The sequence below is a fragment of the Anas acuta genome, chromosome 7 (assembly GCF_963932015.1).
Source record: "Anas acuta chromosome 7, bAnaAcu1.1, whole genome shotgun sequence".
In the NCBI taxonomy this organism is placed as follows: Eukaryota; Metazoa; Chordata; class Aves; order Anseriformes; family Anatidae; genus Anas; species Anas acuta.
Window position 1 is genome coordinate 5376869 of NC_088985.1, and position 17374 is coordinate 5394242.

General features: G+C 37.4%; 1 protein-coding gene across 4 annotated transcripts in view; it reads right to left on the reverse strand.

Annotated features, from left to right (window-relative positions):
* MYPN (myopalladin) overlaps window positions 1-17374 on the reverse strand; it is a 73092-nt gene that overhangs the window by 38730 nt on the left and 16988 nt on the right. For 3 of the 4 annotated variants that reach the window (XM_068688963.1, XM_068688961.1, XM_068688962.1), the window contains exon 2: window positions 8277-9215. The exons of the other annotated variant lie outside the window; for it this stretch is intronic. In XM_068688963.1, coding sequence (XP_068545064.1) covers window positions 8277-9214 — 938 coding nt within the window. In that variant the 5' untranslated portion in view covers window position 9215. The remainder of the gene's footprint in view (window positions 1-8276; window positions 9216-17374) is intronic. 4 annotated transcript variants of the gene reach the window in all.

Here is a 17374-nt window from a genome sequence, read left to right on the forward strand (position 1 = left end):
GTAAATTTGTTTAACCATTCAACTATATTAACCTCTCAGAAGCGTAACTTTTTACAATAGTTTATGATAAAAATCAAGCATGAAGAAAACCCCAAATGAATATGCCAGGGAAAAAAAAAAAAAAAAAAAAAAAAGGCGATATAATAAACTAGCCCATGCCATGGAAAACCAGAATTTGATAGAAGCATGATGTAAAATTGAAAAAGGACTCTCAAAAGGACAATGAGGTATAAAAAAGTACAGAACTGCAACTTCAATGTTCTTTACATAGCTAAGAAGTGAACTGTGAACTATTTGTACACCATCAATCCTGGCCATCCAACATGGCTTTCTTAAAGTAGGCAGGGTACCCCAGTCTACCTCAAGTTGCACGATAGTGGAATCTTTTGCTGTGCAGTCAACTGACTTGAGTGTACAGCCTGGAAACCATACAGGTCAGCCTAATATGGAGGGAAGCTCCTGCACTGTAAAATGAATCATAGTGCTTAACACAATTTCCCCTTTTAGAAAGACAACCCTTCATAGCTAGAGATGGAGAATTGGTTTCTGTCTGTCTCCTTGCTGTCCTCTTCTATAAGTCTCCATTGTAATGTAATTGAAAATGTGTGTCACAAAAACAATTTTAATGAAATTAACATTTCCAACTGAAGTAGACAGGCATGTAGTAAATATGATGCTAAAAGAGAATGCCAAATGAATGTAAAATGCCCCATCTCTCCTTTGTGACATTTCATAGCTGAAGTACAGATTTGCAGCAGTAAAATACATCCACATTACTCTTGCAGGGTTTTACCAAAGAGAAATTGGCATTATTCTACATGGAGAACTTCACAATACAGTGTAAACACCACTCTGCGTATAAACCAAACCCATACAGCGTACAGCACCTTTTGAAGTAAAAGGGAGCAATGACATCAGCACATATCCTAGGATGCTAGGTGAGATAGCACATGTAGCAAGATAAATAAGAACTTACTGGGTATTTGTTCTGGCTCAGACTAAAGTCCACCTAGCCCAGCATCCTTTGACAGTGACCAAAACCAGACATTTATGGAAGAGTATAGGAACAGAGCGAGTATATACATGTATATATATAATATTATTTCCCCAGAATGTTTAACCATTTGCCAGATATTTTTTTTCACACCTTTTTATTACACCCATCTGAAGGTGTGAAGCAAGTTTGAAGTAGTTTTAAAAAGGCAAAATCACTGGTCTTAAAACAACTGTTTACAAACTACCTGTCTTTTAAACAATTTCTCTATCACAGTACCATTACCATTATTTTCTAGTAGATTAGATAGTATGGTTCTTTGCTAACATTTTATTTGCAAATCCTGCTTTTTATTTGTGTTATTACATAATCCTATCAATTGCTCAGATATACATGTATTTATTTTGAAAGAGTTGTTTTCTATTCAAAGTAGATTTCCTTTAAAAAATAATGATCTTCTGAACTTATTTCTTCAGGCTGAACCATTATATTCACCTTTCCTCATAGTCCAGTCAAGAACTTTCAGATCCTTTAATGCAAACCTCTTCAAACAGAAGAAACAGCTACATTTATTTTAGACTTTGCCCATAATAACTGGTATTTTCCCCGCTAATGGTTAGGTACAGCTTGCTTTTTGACTGGTTCCCCAGAAGTGCACGTTTTCTTTGCTTTTCTGTTCAGTAGTTTTTTAGTAGTTCCAAGGGAAATATACTAATGTGCACTGCAGAGTTGATTGAAAAGATCCTTTGAAATTGATTAGTGCCATTTTTAGGTTCAAGAACAGGAAATTATATAGGATTCCTGTGATCCTAAGGGGTCTATATATTAATTCTACATAAAACACCGTTTCTTCTTCCATCGTTTTCAAGATTTGCAATAGGTGCTAATTGGCAATGTTCACGTTTTCAGGAAAGAAAACAGTTGTGTGATTCATCACAGTTGTGTGACTGCAAGCACATATGGGTATTTGAATGTACAAGTTGTCTTTTAGGAGGGTAATTCATGTAGGCAACTGTATACTTTGGGAGCTGAGTCATGTCCCTTACTCATGTCTTTTTATATACTACCTCATGTTTCTTCCTTATAATGTAATTTTGTTTTAGCATGTTAAGCAAATATGAAAAACTATTGAAGAGAATACCCTTGTTCTCAAATTTGATCTCATTTTCAGCAGTATCTTTCAGAACATTACAATAACTTATGTACTACAATAACGTTATATTTTGCATTGACTCAAATGCAGTTCCTCAGTCAGGTGACAAATAAAGCAAGACCCATTGCACAAAACGTTGTGCTATAATCATCAATAAGATTTAAGAACTCTGTGTTCCTACTGATCAGCCTTTCCAACCAGCCTGTTGTGTTCGTGTCAAGATGTCTGTACTGCATCCCCTTGTGAGGCTAATTCTAAATTCCTATAAGCAAAATTACACACATCATGTAAACTATTTCTTCCAGTTATTTTAGTGGTATATGAGTAGTATATTCCTTTAATAGACTTAAACAGACGATGAAGCAGGATTGAGTTGCTTTTTCTTTTTGCAGTTATTTTTACCTTTGACTAGTCCAAAATTTGCAACATAAATGATTTAAAATTTCAGGAATAAACTTCTGTTTTAAACCTGGGTTTAGTTCTCTACACAGTGTTCTTTCAACACTATTTTTGTTAAATTATTTTGATGTTAAGCCAAGAAAAGAGTGTGCTAAATATATGCTATTTCTTTGCAATGCTTACAGGTGAAAAAACTCTCTCTTGTAGAATTAAGCTTTGGGTAAATCTTTGGTATTGCCATATTACTCCTTGCTTGTTAGCATTTTATTTTACTCTTACCATCAAAATGTTGTACGTGGTACCAATGAAATGTCAGTTACAAGGGGAGTTCTGACATTGAGATACATGGCATGGTTGCAGTAGCAATACTCTCTGTCACTGACATTTCATTCCTGCCATGAATTGTAATGATAGCTTCATCATACAAGGCAGGTTCACATTAAGCACAAGCAGTGTCATCCACTGTGCCAAATGCATCTGAGGTATTAATCCATTGACTTGATTGGAGTTGTATGTTAAGAGAAGTTTGGCTCTCTAGGCTTTGAGCACTAAAACAGATAAATGTTTTCATTTGGCAGCCAGGAGAAAAGAAAAAAAAAAAAAAAGCTTAATCAATCTTATGTGACTTTAGAGTCCAAAAATCTGTGATTAGTTGCAGATCTAGTCTTCTTAAACAAAGCAGCACTAAAGTGCACTTTTTAGGCTTTGTATGCCTATGTTAAAGAATGCATTCATGGAAACCTTATGACATAGAGCCTGTTTTTAGAACACTAAATCCTCATGACACTTCCAGGACGGCTGTGTATGCTACGCAATGTGATTCATAAGTAAAATTAACCTAGGAGTGATGTGCCAAGCGGTTTGGAAAAATGCAGACACCTCCAAACTTGAGGGAATAAGAAGTGCTCTCCTCACAGAGATGAGTGAGTATCATACCTATCATTACTCACACAGAAACAGAGCTTTAGAAGGAAGCATGGGAAGGAGGTCAACAAAACCTTTAACACTTTGCAGATATGTGACACATCTCTTAAATGCTTATTTCTTACCTGCATTATAGTCAGAGTAAAGTAATGTACTGATCATTGTATTAGTGCTCTTTGATTGTGAGCTAATGTTTGAGCTAGCTACAGGCCCTTGTACTACAGTACCAATCTTTGTTCGTCTCTTCTGTGTCACTGCATTCAACTGATGATACTGAAAAAGGGTAACATTTCACTCAAACTTCTTTATAGATCGATAGGCTGAACCACCTTACTCTAACATGTGAGTTTATTACATTAAGGCTGAGTTATCTTAAAAGCAGTTGGACGGGTCTATCTGTATTCATCCAGGCAGGTTTTAGCTTTCCATGTACTAATACTTTAATCAGTTCTCATTTTCTTCTCTTGTTCCTCCATCAAATTATCTGTCCCTCAATGAGCTCTCATATAGCCCAAATACACTCACCAAGTCTGTAAATTATACTGCTTTATCATCACCAATGATACTTGACCCTGATCCACCATGAAAGTCATTTACACCATTTTTACAGCATCCATTTTGTTTTGTACTGTCTTGCTTTCAAACACGGTATCTGACTGTTCATCATATTTTCCAGACCTGTCCGTTCCCATGATCAGTTTCTTTCTAAGTCTCCTGTCTCTAACATCCTCCCATATAATCCACATTACATCAGTTTAACCACCTGATTGCTCCTTGTGGTGACCAAGAAATGATGTTACAGAGCTTGTTGGATCTTGTTCTTGTTTCACAATGCGCTAGGTTCCCACAGTACCACTACTACATAGTAAGTGTATGTATCACAAGCATTGTGAGTAACTTGGGATTCATTTCTGTGATTAGAAAGTCCAGGGTAAGTCACAGGACACAAGCAAGAATGAATTAGCACACAAGTGTCTGAGGGATGCTTGTTTATTTGTGGACATTCACATAGGTTGAAGGAAGAAGAAATCATGTCTCAAAGCCAGCCAGCATTAAGCTTTCTTTTGCTGGTTGTTACCTTGCTAATGATTCCTTTCCTGGGGCTACTGATTTTTGTATCTGTCTTGCTTAGCTGTTAGAATTCTTCTCTCCTTTCTCTCCTTGCACAGTTCCATAGGTGCTGAACTAACTCACCATAAACCTCAGGAAACTGTTACCCTAAAGGAAGGGTAGTTGCCAACTGTAAGCCCAGTCCTGGATACAGTTCCACTACTATGGCTAACAAGATGCTTACTTCAGTATTCTGGAAACTCTACACTGCAGATCAAAGATGAGCACTATTCTTACCAAGAAAGCCTGTGTTCTCAGAGTTCCCATAGTTAATGGAGCACATACCCTGGAATATGTTACATTTTCTGGTTCCCTCTTCCTGTGGCAATGACTATAAAGGCCAGATCACTGAAAGCACATGAATATGTATCATTCATGCAAATGAATTTTTTACACCCTTCTTTAGGGTGTAAAAACTCATACACATTGGTGGAGTTAAAAGAATCTTGGATGAACAGGACAAAAATCTTGATACCAAACAATGATCAGGAAACTGTTCAGGCAGCTAACATTCCCAGCTTTCTCCCAGCTGACAGCATGTACTTACACACACAAGCACACAAACTCAAGGGGAGAGTTTACACTGGCACTCTTGTGCTTTATCTTTTATTTGTTACTTTGAATTGTGAAACTGCAAGCCAACCCTGATCTTTCTCTTGAGTTTGACTGCTTGGGACTGAATTTCTATGGGACTTCTTTCTACCTTTCTGGGCTTACATTGGCCTTAGGGTATTGGGCCTTAGGGCACGTGAGTGAATAATTACTAACCCCTCTCTTCTGTCATGCACTCAAATCCTGATGTCCTAACAGGCTGCAGTGAATGCAAGGTATCTTCTGTCATTTAATTCAGGGTAAGAGCATGCACTGGAGCAGGTAATGCAACTGACAGATAGATGCCTTGTAAAGTGTTTGTGTGCTCACATCCCTGCAGAGGCATTCCCTCCCTTGTGGACTTCTGTGTTAGCTCTTCTAAGCCCCTAGTCTTGTTACAAGCATGAGCCAGTAAACCAAACAGGCATTTCTGATAGAGCAGTACAATGCCTGACAGCAGCGTGCTGTTGGAAAAGTCTGACAGATACTTATTCTCTCAAAGTTTAACAGCTCCTGTATTAACTGTCACTTAATACAATGCGCTAAATTTAAGTGCATTAATACAATGCACTTAAATAGATTGTTTTATTATCTAAAATAAACAAAATCAAATGTTGAGATGGAAATTTCAGTGGAAAAGCTTCAGTTTTGATGGGACAAAAATAGACTCAAGTTACAACAATACTCATCACCCAGTTCTGTGGAATCACAGTCCCTGAACTGGGTGCATAGGCATCCTGGCCATCCATGGATACTCCATGGGATGAGTCATTGTTCTTGGGTTCTCTGATTTGCCCTTGTGAGGTTTCACTGACTTTATAGTGTCAGCTTCTAATTCAGATACTTGTTAAACACCTAAACTTAGATGGCACGAATACCTTTTGAATTTTATGTATGTGTCAAAGGCATGGGTATGACATGCTTTTAAAAGGATGATGTAGTGACCTTCTGGAGAAATACATATTATTAATACTGTGCGCCAGATTAATCGTCTGTAAACAAGCAAGGTGGTGTTCACCTTTTCTAAGTACAAAGAAAGCCAGACTGAGTTTGTGTACAAGTCTATCTCTATAAGAGAAAATTATTTTACTTGTTCTCTTTGTATTGTAAATTATGAACGATGGGAGAAGAAAAATAGATTGCTTCTCATGTCCAAGGATCCTAGTGGCATTTTTAATATCAAGGCAAGTGCCTGGACAAATAAGTCTCAGAGCCTTTATAATCAAGAGATTTATAATTCAGAGAGGGGTGTTAGTACCTGGGGAATGATGATATTTCCTGTTTGTTTTCTGTCAAAAAAGGCAAATTTCTGGCACTGTTTCCTTCTTGATCAGACTCCTCTATGAATTTAAGGGCTGAACACAATACAGCATTTATAATGGCATGAACTCCACCAAACGAGTGTCAAAATTGTTCATTACAGAAGTGAGTTTGGACATGAAGCACAGTAGAAAGCGTATTCTTCCCAAACAAGGTATTTCGCTAGCTTCAGCACAGATACCTCTTTTAAAAATAACCATTTAGTCCTTCACATTTTTGTCAGGGGCAAGAGACCCTAATTGGCACCATGGGTCAAGGTCCTGTTAGGGACTGAAAACCTACATGACACTACTGAATGCACTAGTGGGGCAAAATGGTCTGGCAGTTACAGTTCAGGGATCCTACAAACTGGATAACTTCTTGTCTTCATTACAAGATTGTCTATAATGGACGACAGGCCACAACAAGAGGATTCATTTGTAGATCCTTGTTCCTATGTACTTAAAATTATGTTGTAATAGCTTCTTCCCTCTGAAAAATAGTAGTTGGTGTGTCAGAAATCCAAGGGAGCAGAAGACAAAGATTCTTTGGAGTTTCTGTACTCGGATGTTGAAATAATTTTCATTTAATGATGGTGCCTGTTCATTTGGTGAGGAAGATGATAAAGGTGTTGAATGCAGTAGAAGTGGCAGTAGTGCTGCACCCAGCATTTAAGTATAGAAGGAAGACAAGGACCAACAACTGGAAAAAGTGGACCATCTGTGAAGCTCAGAGTCCCTTAACTGGATGCTGAGGACACAAACAGCTCTTTACAACATTTAGAAAAAGCAACACAGCTCTAAAAGGTCTATAGGATAAGCTTCCATCTAGACTAAAGGAAATCTATTTATGATAGTGCAGATATGTATAGTATTTCTCTAGAATGGCAAATAGGATAATATTTTTCTTCCTAATGGATTGGTATAGTCCCAGCAAAGTAAATACAATTCCCACTGTCAGTGAGAGGGAAATTTGGTTAATTAGCTCTATGAGAACAAATTTGGATTCAAAAATTCTGCTGAGATTAATAATTTCTGAGATAAATTTAAAACTTATAATAATGTTTCTTATTTCATTGATGTTATTGATGAATAAAGCACAGCCCTTTCACATTGCCTTTCATCTTCAGAGATCTTTGTAAATGTTACCTCTTTAACCTTCAAAATCCTTGTAGATACAGGTGAATACTTAATCATCAGATTTAGCAGACTCGTCACACAACATGACTAAGTGTCAGTTAATAACAGTGTCTTCTACTTGGTAAAACAGAACTGATTTTTGTAAGGTTGTGACAGAATTGTTGTCAGAATCTGAATTAGAAATGAGCTGTTGATGGTTATTTGTATAATAACTTAAATGATTTCCTTCCTTTTCTGTTCATTTATGGATGTCTTTGATTTATAGGGATCTATGTTCACTCATTTCAAATACCTTCAGACATCACCCTGAGGTCTCATGGTCATCAGTGGTTTTAGCCAGTTTATACAATCAGACTTGGTTTCCATAAAAATAACTGAAATTTCTCACTAAGAAGTTATTGGTTTCTTGTAATTATGGAAATACAGTATTTATGAACAGTACTCTAAAGTTCAAAGAAAATAGCATGCCCCAAAATGTGTTGTCATAAAATATAAATTAGCTTTGTTATGATTTAATGGAAGTGTTTGTTTGTCTTAATTTTGATAACCAAGGTTAATGGATTTCTGCTGCAGATTACATAAATATGTGCATTAAAATATCTGGAGAGAGTAAGGCATACACCTACTGTTACAGAAATACAAAATGACAAGTGCAGAATATGTTTACCTGACTTCAGGTGCTGGGATTCCTACCACAATGCAGTCCAATTGCACTTTGGTTCCTTCAGGAACTTCCCTGCTCTTCAGTTTTTGAGTGAAGCGTGGTGGCTGTCCAATGGGCTCATCAGAATATACGGATGCAGATTCTGACTCTGCTTTTAGTTCTGCACTTGTCAATTGATTGATGGATTCCAAGTTTGCTGCTGGTTGATCATCTAGTTTTTCAAATGCTTTCTCTGCTTTATTTTCCAAGTCTTGAGGTAATGGAATGGAAAGCCTTTCTCTGTTTTCTGTTGTACTAGAGAGGCTAGAGCTACCTTTTTGAGCAGATTTATTCTTAGAATCGATTTTGCTCCTGTAGTTTTTGCATGTTCGGGGTCTTATTCTTTCAGAGTTGTGAGCTTTGAAAAGTGAAGAGAGCTCTTCAATAAAATCTGCGGCCTTGTTCAGGAATTCCTTTTTTGATTCTGATTCAGAGGGAAGGTGCTGTTTCTTTAGGTCTTGAGAACTCCCTTTGGAGCCTTTTGTATCTCTGACATGGTCCTGGCAAAAGTTTGTGTGCAGGCCATTGTCTGATGTTTTCAGAGCTGTAGAGTGGGCCATTTGTTTATTTTTTCCCGTGTTTTTCAGTTGATCCGGGGGATAATGTGAACGTGTCTGAAGCTCATCCTGTTTAGTTTCAAGTGGATTCTGATCAATAGCTTGTCTTGCCAGGTTTACGCTTTCATTTAGCTCTTCTTGGCTCAAAAAGGCAGAGAGATCTGGAAGGTCGTCTTGAGCAGCTATCTCATCTGAATCACCACAAGTGTTGCCATAAAGGAAATTATGAGAAGTGGACTCTGATCTGCTTCTTTCACTGTTCCCTCGATGTCTAGTTTCAGCTAAATAACTTTCTCTCAGAAGCTGAGATATTGAAGTTGAGGACTCTAAGCTGTCGTCTTGCATGCTGCCAATAAAAAGGACAAATAGGACCACGCTTTATCAATAGCAGATTTGTTGATTGCACAGAATTACAGGCTTCTGAAAAGCAGAACACAATGTTTTCAAAGTGCATCTGGTTCCTGAACATTAACTTGCAAGTATAGCCTCGTTTTAAAGGCCTGTTTCTGTACACACTGCCAGATACTGCCACACTGCCTTTGCTCAGTGAAATCCATCTTTTATAACTTTCTACCATTGGTAGCCTTGTATTGCTAAAGCAACTGCAGGTGTGATAATTTATACTCTAGTCCAGGCAAAACTTCAACTGCAGAGCTATTGTCTGAGTTTCAATGTCAAATCTTTATCATTGCTGATCTGTGAGCTAAGAAACAACCTCATCAGATAGATTAAATGCTGGGTATTTCAAGGACTGAAAGCTGTGGGGGAATAACAGTACTTTTAAATTAAGTAAATTTAGATTGAAAGGCACTGAAGTAGTAAGAAAATGAACCCTCAAAAGCATTTGAGGGATGAGGGAAGGAAGGCAAAGGGGAGAGAAGAAAAAATATATTCTATAATGACAATTTTTCATTTAAAATTCTTAAAGATACTGCATTATAGGAAACAATAATGATGTTAAATGCACTACAGCTTCTTAAATTAAGCACTATTTCTAATAAGCTATCTATTTAAAGTAAGTAAAGTAGATAATTATGTCATTATCCAATACAAACATCATTTGTACTACAGGTCTTTCAAAGTCATTCTCTTAGGTCATCCTGATTCCAAAAAAATGTACCACAGATGAGAAGACAATATCAGAAAGCCCATTTTTAACCTGATAAGTGAAGCCGTCATCCCTTCTGATACGTAGGTCAGTACTGCCATTTATTATTCTCCCTTTTTATTTACACGAGAGCCAATATGAATGTAGAGCAATTCAAACATCTTATTAATGTGTTAATCTTGGAGTGGCTTAAATATGAAGACAAAGAAGACAAATACTGTTCACAATGTTACAGAGCTGGTACCTCACAGATACTGAAAAAGGTGTGTGACTATTTACGGACTCCCAGAATATGCAGTGCATGGGATCTCTCTTGAAGCTCTTCATTTATGGCCCAGCAAGTCTTGGTGTGGTGGTTTCAAATATTCCTACCCAAGGGTGTCTGCTTTGTCACACTGCAGAAGGTTGTGTTCCTGTCGTGGCATCAAGAGAAGGGAACATGCGTGCCCCTGCCTCAGCCATTTCCATTCATAGCATTATGTAACAGCCAAAAGTGCCAGTGAAGGAAATGTTAAAAAGGTATCTCCGCTGTGAAAGGCTTTCTGCTCTGCTAGAGGGACAGTTGTCTCTGGAAAAGGGCTAGTCAAAACTAAATGAGGCAGTAATATCTTGTACTTCTGCAGTGTTTCTTCCAGGAATGTGAGAGAAAGCCCTTCTTCTATATTTACAAAATGGAAAGCTTCCGTTTAAAGTTTTTATATTCTTCACTGAATGAGTTATCATATTCTCATGTGCATTTTGAGGCCTAAGTCCCTCTGCCTGATGCACAGTATGTTCTGTTTCCCATGTAAATATTTAACATTTTAGATGCATTGATTTCATTGTTTTATTTTGGTAATAGGAAACAAGCAAACTCAGTAAGACAACAAAAGTACCCAAACAAAGTACTGATAAGTTGTGCCTATAGGAAAAATGACAAATAAAATACCATATAAGTTATGTACTTCTAAACACCCAATTTAGTCCCCAGTGCAAATTCCAGCTGTAAAGCACCACCTGCCTCACTCCTGCAACTGAGCCAGGATCTTCAATACTGATCGAATGCCTGCTGTTAAATTATCTGGCACAGTGATTCAGTGAAGCTGTAGTGCAAAAGAGAACATTGATTTGGGAAGCCCACATGAGATAATGCTGTGAGCTGTTTCATGATTGGACAGGGTATGTAATACAACCTCTTAAGAGAACAAAGAGGTCTCCCTAAGGCATAAAGTTCCTGCTCTATGGATACCACTTTTGCTTGCTCAGCTTTTACTTCTTAAACAGCTGTGCAACCTTACTGTAGCTGAATGCATTTAAGAGATTATATTATCTTGTTTATGTGCTGATGGCACACTCTGTACAGTAAAGGTCACAGCTAAATCTACAGTTTCAGCTGTGAAGAGTTTAAATGCATTCTGACATAAGGAGTTACAGCCTGGGAGAGAAACTCTGCACATGAATGAATGTGTTTAGATGGGCAGAATAGCTTTATACTTCTAGTTTGAAAAAAAAAAAAAGTACAGTGAATAAGCCACTCTCTGATAGCCAAAGGAGGAAAAATAGGTGGAAATTACTGCAAAATAATGAAACCAGGGGTGCTTATAGCTGATGAAAATCTAAGGTGATAAAGGAAATTTGACCAAAAAAAAAAAAAAGTGTCACTTTGAAAAGTGACCAAATCAAAACTTCCTTGCATTGATGGTTCATTTTGGCTAGCTCTAACGCATTTGGATAAAGCATCTCCTGTTCAGATGACCAGGCTGGACAGTGTAGCCATACATGGAAGATCAAAACCCATTTGTTTGTCACAGTCCTGAGTGAACATGTACAAAGCAAATGGACAAATGACTGGTTCAACCCTGTGTGTGCCCTTCCAAGGAGATTTGAGCAAGTGCAAGTGGGAGAAATCAAACAGTTCTTCAGGAGAGGAGCTAGAACAGCTTCCTTCCTTGTGTCCATCACAGAGCAGAAGGAGTAGAAAAGATCAGAGTGCTCCTTCAGGTGTTGGGAAACAAGGTACTGATGAGAATAAATCTGAAGCCAAATTCTTAGAGAGCCTTCAGTTTTCTTGAGAGCTCACCCAGGGTCAGAATGTTAGATATAACTCTTCTCTACTTTCAGCTAGTGTAGAATATAACTTTTAATTCTATTTTTAGTGAGGGAAAACATGAGTACTAGTCAAACGTAGCACTTTGAGGCAGTGCATGGCTACTGAAGTTTTAAGATATTTTGAATGATGTGATATTTCTTATTAAATCGAAATGCTTAGTTCAGGCAAATGTTGCTGTGAGGCTGCCAGATAGTCCATTTACAAGCAAGCCTTGCAAGATGCCCTGTTCCTTTTTTTTTTTTTTTTTTTCTTTTTTCTTTTTCTCCTACAAGGAATTGTTTTCTCAAGTAGTATAGAGGGCTAATGACGGAAGGAAGCACTGGGTAGGCTGAAGCCATCCAGATTTCACAGTCAGGGGAGATCGGCTTTGTTTCAAATGAGCCAAGCATACAGCCTGACAAGGTCTGTGGGCTAGACAATAATATGTCTGAATTCAATATATTTTCTAAAATATCTTTTCAGACCACCTTTCTAGTGAGCAAAAAGATATCACCATAGGGAAAACTATGCTATTACAGGTTTGATTAATGGTAATTGATATTCATTGAGGCTTTATATAGCCAAAATAGGAATCTCGGCTCCTAAATTAAGACCTGGGCTTGAATGCAGTCTTTCTCTTTCCTTGACTTTCTGGATTGTTTAGATTGTGTTGTAGAATTGGCCTTGATATGCCTTGAGCCGTTCCTATAATTTGTTCAGATTCAGACTTTGGAACAGAAGCGTCTTTGTGGCCACAAAGAAGCCATCCCATGCTCACCCAGTGTGCAGCGACACAGAAGGCTGGGAGCAAGCAAAGTATGCTGTAACTGCAGATATCTCTGTAGAGCTGTAAGGAGTAAGCCATAAGAGGACAAACTCTGGTAAAAACAAAATAGAAAGTAATCTGTGGTGTTGATGAAAGCATCAAGAATTTTGCAGACTGGAAAAATCTCTGTCTTGATGAACAGGTATCAAGGGGAGGAATTGTAATGCTAGTTACAAATACTAGCTCTAAACTGGTGCTGTTTAGGACTGGGAAGGGAATGACTGGCCCCAGGAGTCAGCTGTCCTCCGGTCTTGGCAGTTTGTTACTTCTAGCACCAAAAAGTGCATTGAGGGCAGCCTCTTTTGCTTTCCCAGGACACTAACAGCAGTGACCCTGGGTACCTATTATATTGAGAGGCAACAGAGGATGTCACGAACAAAACTGACTGCATGTACTTCTTCATTCCACTAATTCTGTTTCCTTGAGCAAACTAACTGCACGAGCTTTCTGGTTTTTCAAGAGACTGTGTCTACAGCAGTGTTCTCTTATTAGCCAAGCAATCTTTATGATAAAATATACACAGAGGTACAATTAGATTCCAAAGATTGTTTGTGCAGTGCCTTGACATGAAAATCATTATATGGAGGGCAAGAAAATCACTCTAGCAAGCTTATGCAGTGTGCTGCTGTATCCTTTCATTTCCTATTGCTGAGTCATCACTGAAAGAATCTGATCTTTTTCCTAAGAAAACATCAGTAATGAAATCTCCGCAAAACCAAAGGCATTCACAGGTATGTTAGAACGCAGGTCATCTGTTCTCTTTGTTAGAGACAGCTTTGATTGCTTAGTACCCTAAAGACATTCTTTTCAAACAGTCTTTCACTTATCCCTAAAAAAGAGGCTATCTGCAAATAGCAGATTTAATGCAAAAAGCACTTAAAAATCTTCTTTGGCTTTCACTTGTACTTAAACATGAATAGTTTTAGTCAGCACATGTTGCTTCTAGCTGGCTTTCCAAGCTACCATTTCTTTGAGACTGCTGTTGTATGAAACCCCAGGATCAGAACAGCTAGCAAACTGCTGCTGCTTTCTTTGCATGGTGGCATCCTGTGGGCTTTACACATCAAATGTGCTGTATGTCCAGCACCTCTGCATGGAAACTAGAAAGTTTAACAGATCTTAGAGGCTTATATCCTTTTCCAGTTAATTTAATTGCAAATAAATTGCATTTACGCATCTGCTGTTAACACTAACAGTTACATAGGTGTTTCAGCTGTAGGATCGCAGCTATGAAAAACAAGAGATGACACGAGCAGTCTGTCTCCCACACATTTAAAGATCACAATCACATTCTTATGTGCTTGCAGGAATTCTCACTTGGCAGTTGCCATTGTCACCGTTTCCGGTTACTGCCTGTTGACATGCTGTAGCTGCTGGAGGACAGACTTTGAGACTCCAGAAGTATGAGAGGTTAGGCCTGGAGCAGAGGACTAAGGTTAGCCGTCTTGTTTGTAGTTATGGGTTTGAGTGTAAGGCAATTTTAATAATTGTATCTAAAAATCTTTGTACAACAAGGTTATTTACTTTTCTGCTTTAGACACATTAGTAGCTTCAAATTCCATTCCTTGTAATGAACCAGGAAAGTCAGGTAGCTAAACTCCCATTTCCAAGTAATGTAATTAAATAATGGAAAATGAGGAGAGAGCCTCCAAGCCCAAAGGTATAAAAGCTTCTGTTGGAAATAAAATCCCTCTAAGAACAAGTAGGCTAAAGGTTATGTCCATGTTTAGGAAATGTCCTGGTTCTTCATGTGTATTTTTCAACATAATCTTTTCAGTATTCTAAGTATATTTTTCATTTTCTTCCAGTTAACCCATTTAAAATTTTCCAGATCTTATTGCTGCCATTTGATTACAAGTCTAAAAGAGGCTGGTAGCTTTTAATTGCTTGCTGTTACATTACTTTGTTAATAGTGAAAAGACTGGTGGTGGTGTTTTAAATATCTTCACATATTGCTGCTCTTGGATTTAATGTATGTATCTGCTCTTTAAAGGATTTTTAATTGGTGTATGTATGGCTACTGATGTATGGCTACTACTGCTTCTGTTCAGATAAGTAGTGTCAGACCCTCTTCTGTAAATAAAACTTACGATAGTCCAGCTTCTCCCTTAGATATGTTGCAGTATAAATCTGGAGTAACTTCACTTACACTGCCCAGGATATTTATCTATCTTGATTTTCATAGGAAAAGGGAATACAGAATTGTATTATTATCTATATACAGTTATGCATCATCTGTATTAAACAATATTATGTTGAAGTAATAAATAATTTGAATGGAAATATAATTCCATATTATTTACCATGGTTTTTTTATAAACATGATGTAAATAATTTCAAACCAAATACAAGTGATTTGAAGCAGGCAATATTTAAGTCTAGATTTCTGTAGCAGAGGATCTATCTTGGCTTTTTTGTAGCGATGTTGGTCTCCTTTAACACAGCTCTTCTCTTGTTGAGATATGTTCCCTGTTTCACTCATAGGCATTTGAATGTTACTCAAAATGTTCAGATGTTAGAGCATTAATAGTGCCTATTTTGCTTTAAGAAACTTCTGATGAGCCTTAAGAGCACCTGTTTTGCAAGCAAATAGTGCTAGAAATATGAGATGTGAAATGTGTTCTTCATTACCACTGTATTTTGTCCCTAATGTCTCTTCCCTTTCCCACTGACAGCATAATTGTACAGCCCACAAAAGGGAAAAAAAAAAAAAAAGGAATTTATCATCTCAGAAATGGGATGGGATAAATCCTGTCTCCAAATAATTGCAGAAGACACTCAAATAGGCCTTTGTGCACTTGGAGTCATGCCCTTGAATACTTAGTCACCTGGCCTGTGACCTCAGGGTTGTAGTAGTGGGCACCCTAAACAGTCTAAGATCTCCAATTTTTCTTCAGGAAAAAAGCCCATTCAAAGATCTTTAACTTTTTCAATACTTCTTTCATACTATCATAAGAAAAAGACCATTTTTTTGACTCTGATCACAACAATTCTCTTTATAAATAATATTGTCCAATCGTAGTTCTCAAAATAAGAACTTAGATCCTCTCTTACCCATATCTTAAGTTGTCTTTGCTCCTTAGTGAACCTCCCTGAACTACGAGGTTAAACAATATCTTTAAGAAACTCCAAAATAAACTTAGTCTGATTTTTAAATTAGAAAGTCAAAAAGGAAAAGACATGACAGCAGTCATGGACTGCTAGAGATGCTTCTCTGTCCTCCTTTCCTGTTGGTCTGTGAGGGCTGGGACACAGATGTTAGGGCAAGCTCTGAGTGTAGCACTTCAAGTGCTGGTAATGTAGGACAAGTTTTTATTAATTTAAGTATAGTATGCAAGCCAAGTTCCTTCAGGGATTGCCCACGTGAGAAAGAGTCTTTATGAAAGGTCTGAAAACATACAGCAGAAGTTCACAGTTTGATGATGGGTGTGCACACAAAAGTCCACAAAACTAAACTAAAGCTAACAGGCAATAATATTCTTTTCTTCTTGGTCCAAACACAGGCACACTGTGCAATCCTTTCATGGCTAAAACTGCAAATCCACTTTCATGGACAGTGACCCAATTGATTTAAACTAGGTCATTTCTGTTAGTCCTGCTAGCAGTACGTGTGAGCAGTGCAGAAATCCACAAATGCCTGAGGCTGAGGACTATTCCAAAGTTTTATTTTGGGACAACTTAGCTCTGTGACAAAAAACGATGTGAGCAATGCATGGCCTTGCTGTAGACCGGCAAATTACAAGACTGCACAAAGTACTTGTAATAAGAATTTGCATGACTTAAATGCTGAGCAGATTTCTCTGTTCTACCCATGCATGTAAACAGCACTGATGTCAAAGGAATTGTGCACATGTATCTGAAGACCACTGCTTGTGTAGCCAGAGTGAACAAGCACAAGCCAGACAAAGGGAAGCCCTGAAAAGCAGTGGTATGCAAACTAAATGGTATTAGCACGTCTGCATTTTGTCTCGTTATTTCAAATGTATGGGCTGTTTTGGTTTTAAAGTGAGATTAAGTTTTCACATAAATATTGATTCCTAGTGAGAAAGGGAATGTGAATCTTAAACCTAAGGTACAAAAGAAATCTGGCTTGTGTTTTTTTTCCATAAGGTTTTTTTCCGGTTGTGCCTTTCTTTTTTTCATATTCTCATTGTATATTTTTTATCTCCTCCTCTATCTTTTTAATGTTTTTTTCACAAATCTTCCCTAAGAACATTGTAACATAAAAAAATTCACTTTTGAATCATATATATAAATTATGATGTTTAAATGAGATTTAAGTTAGGTGAAATAATTTGCCCATCTTCATAGAATGTTACTATTTATGAAAACAAGTATAGAAAATTAAACTAACATAGATAAATAGCCAGTGACTTAGACTGTGATTTAGATTGCATTGTCCAATTGCTGTTACAGTATGCGGTAAAATTTTAACAAACCATCTTAATGCTTTATTTACTTGCAAATATACCCAGACTGCTAATTCTTGGCAGCTGTTGATAA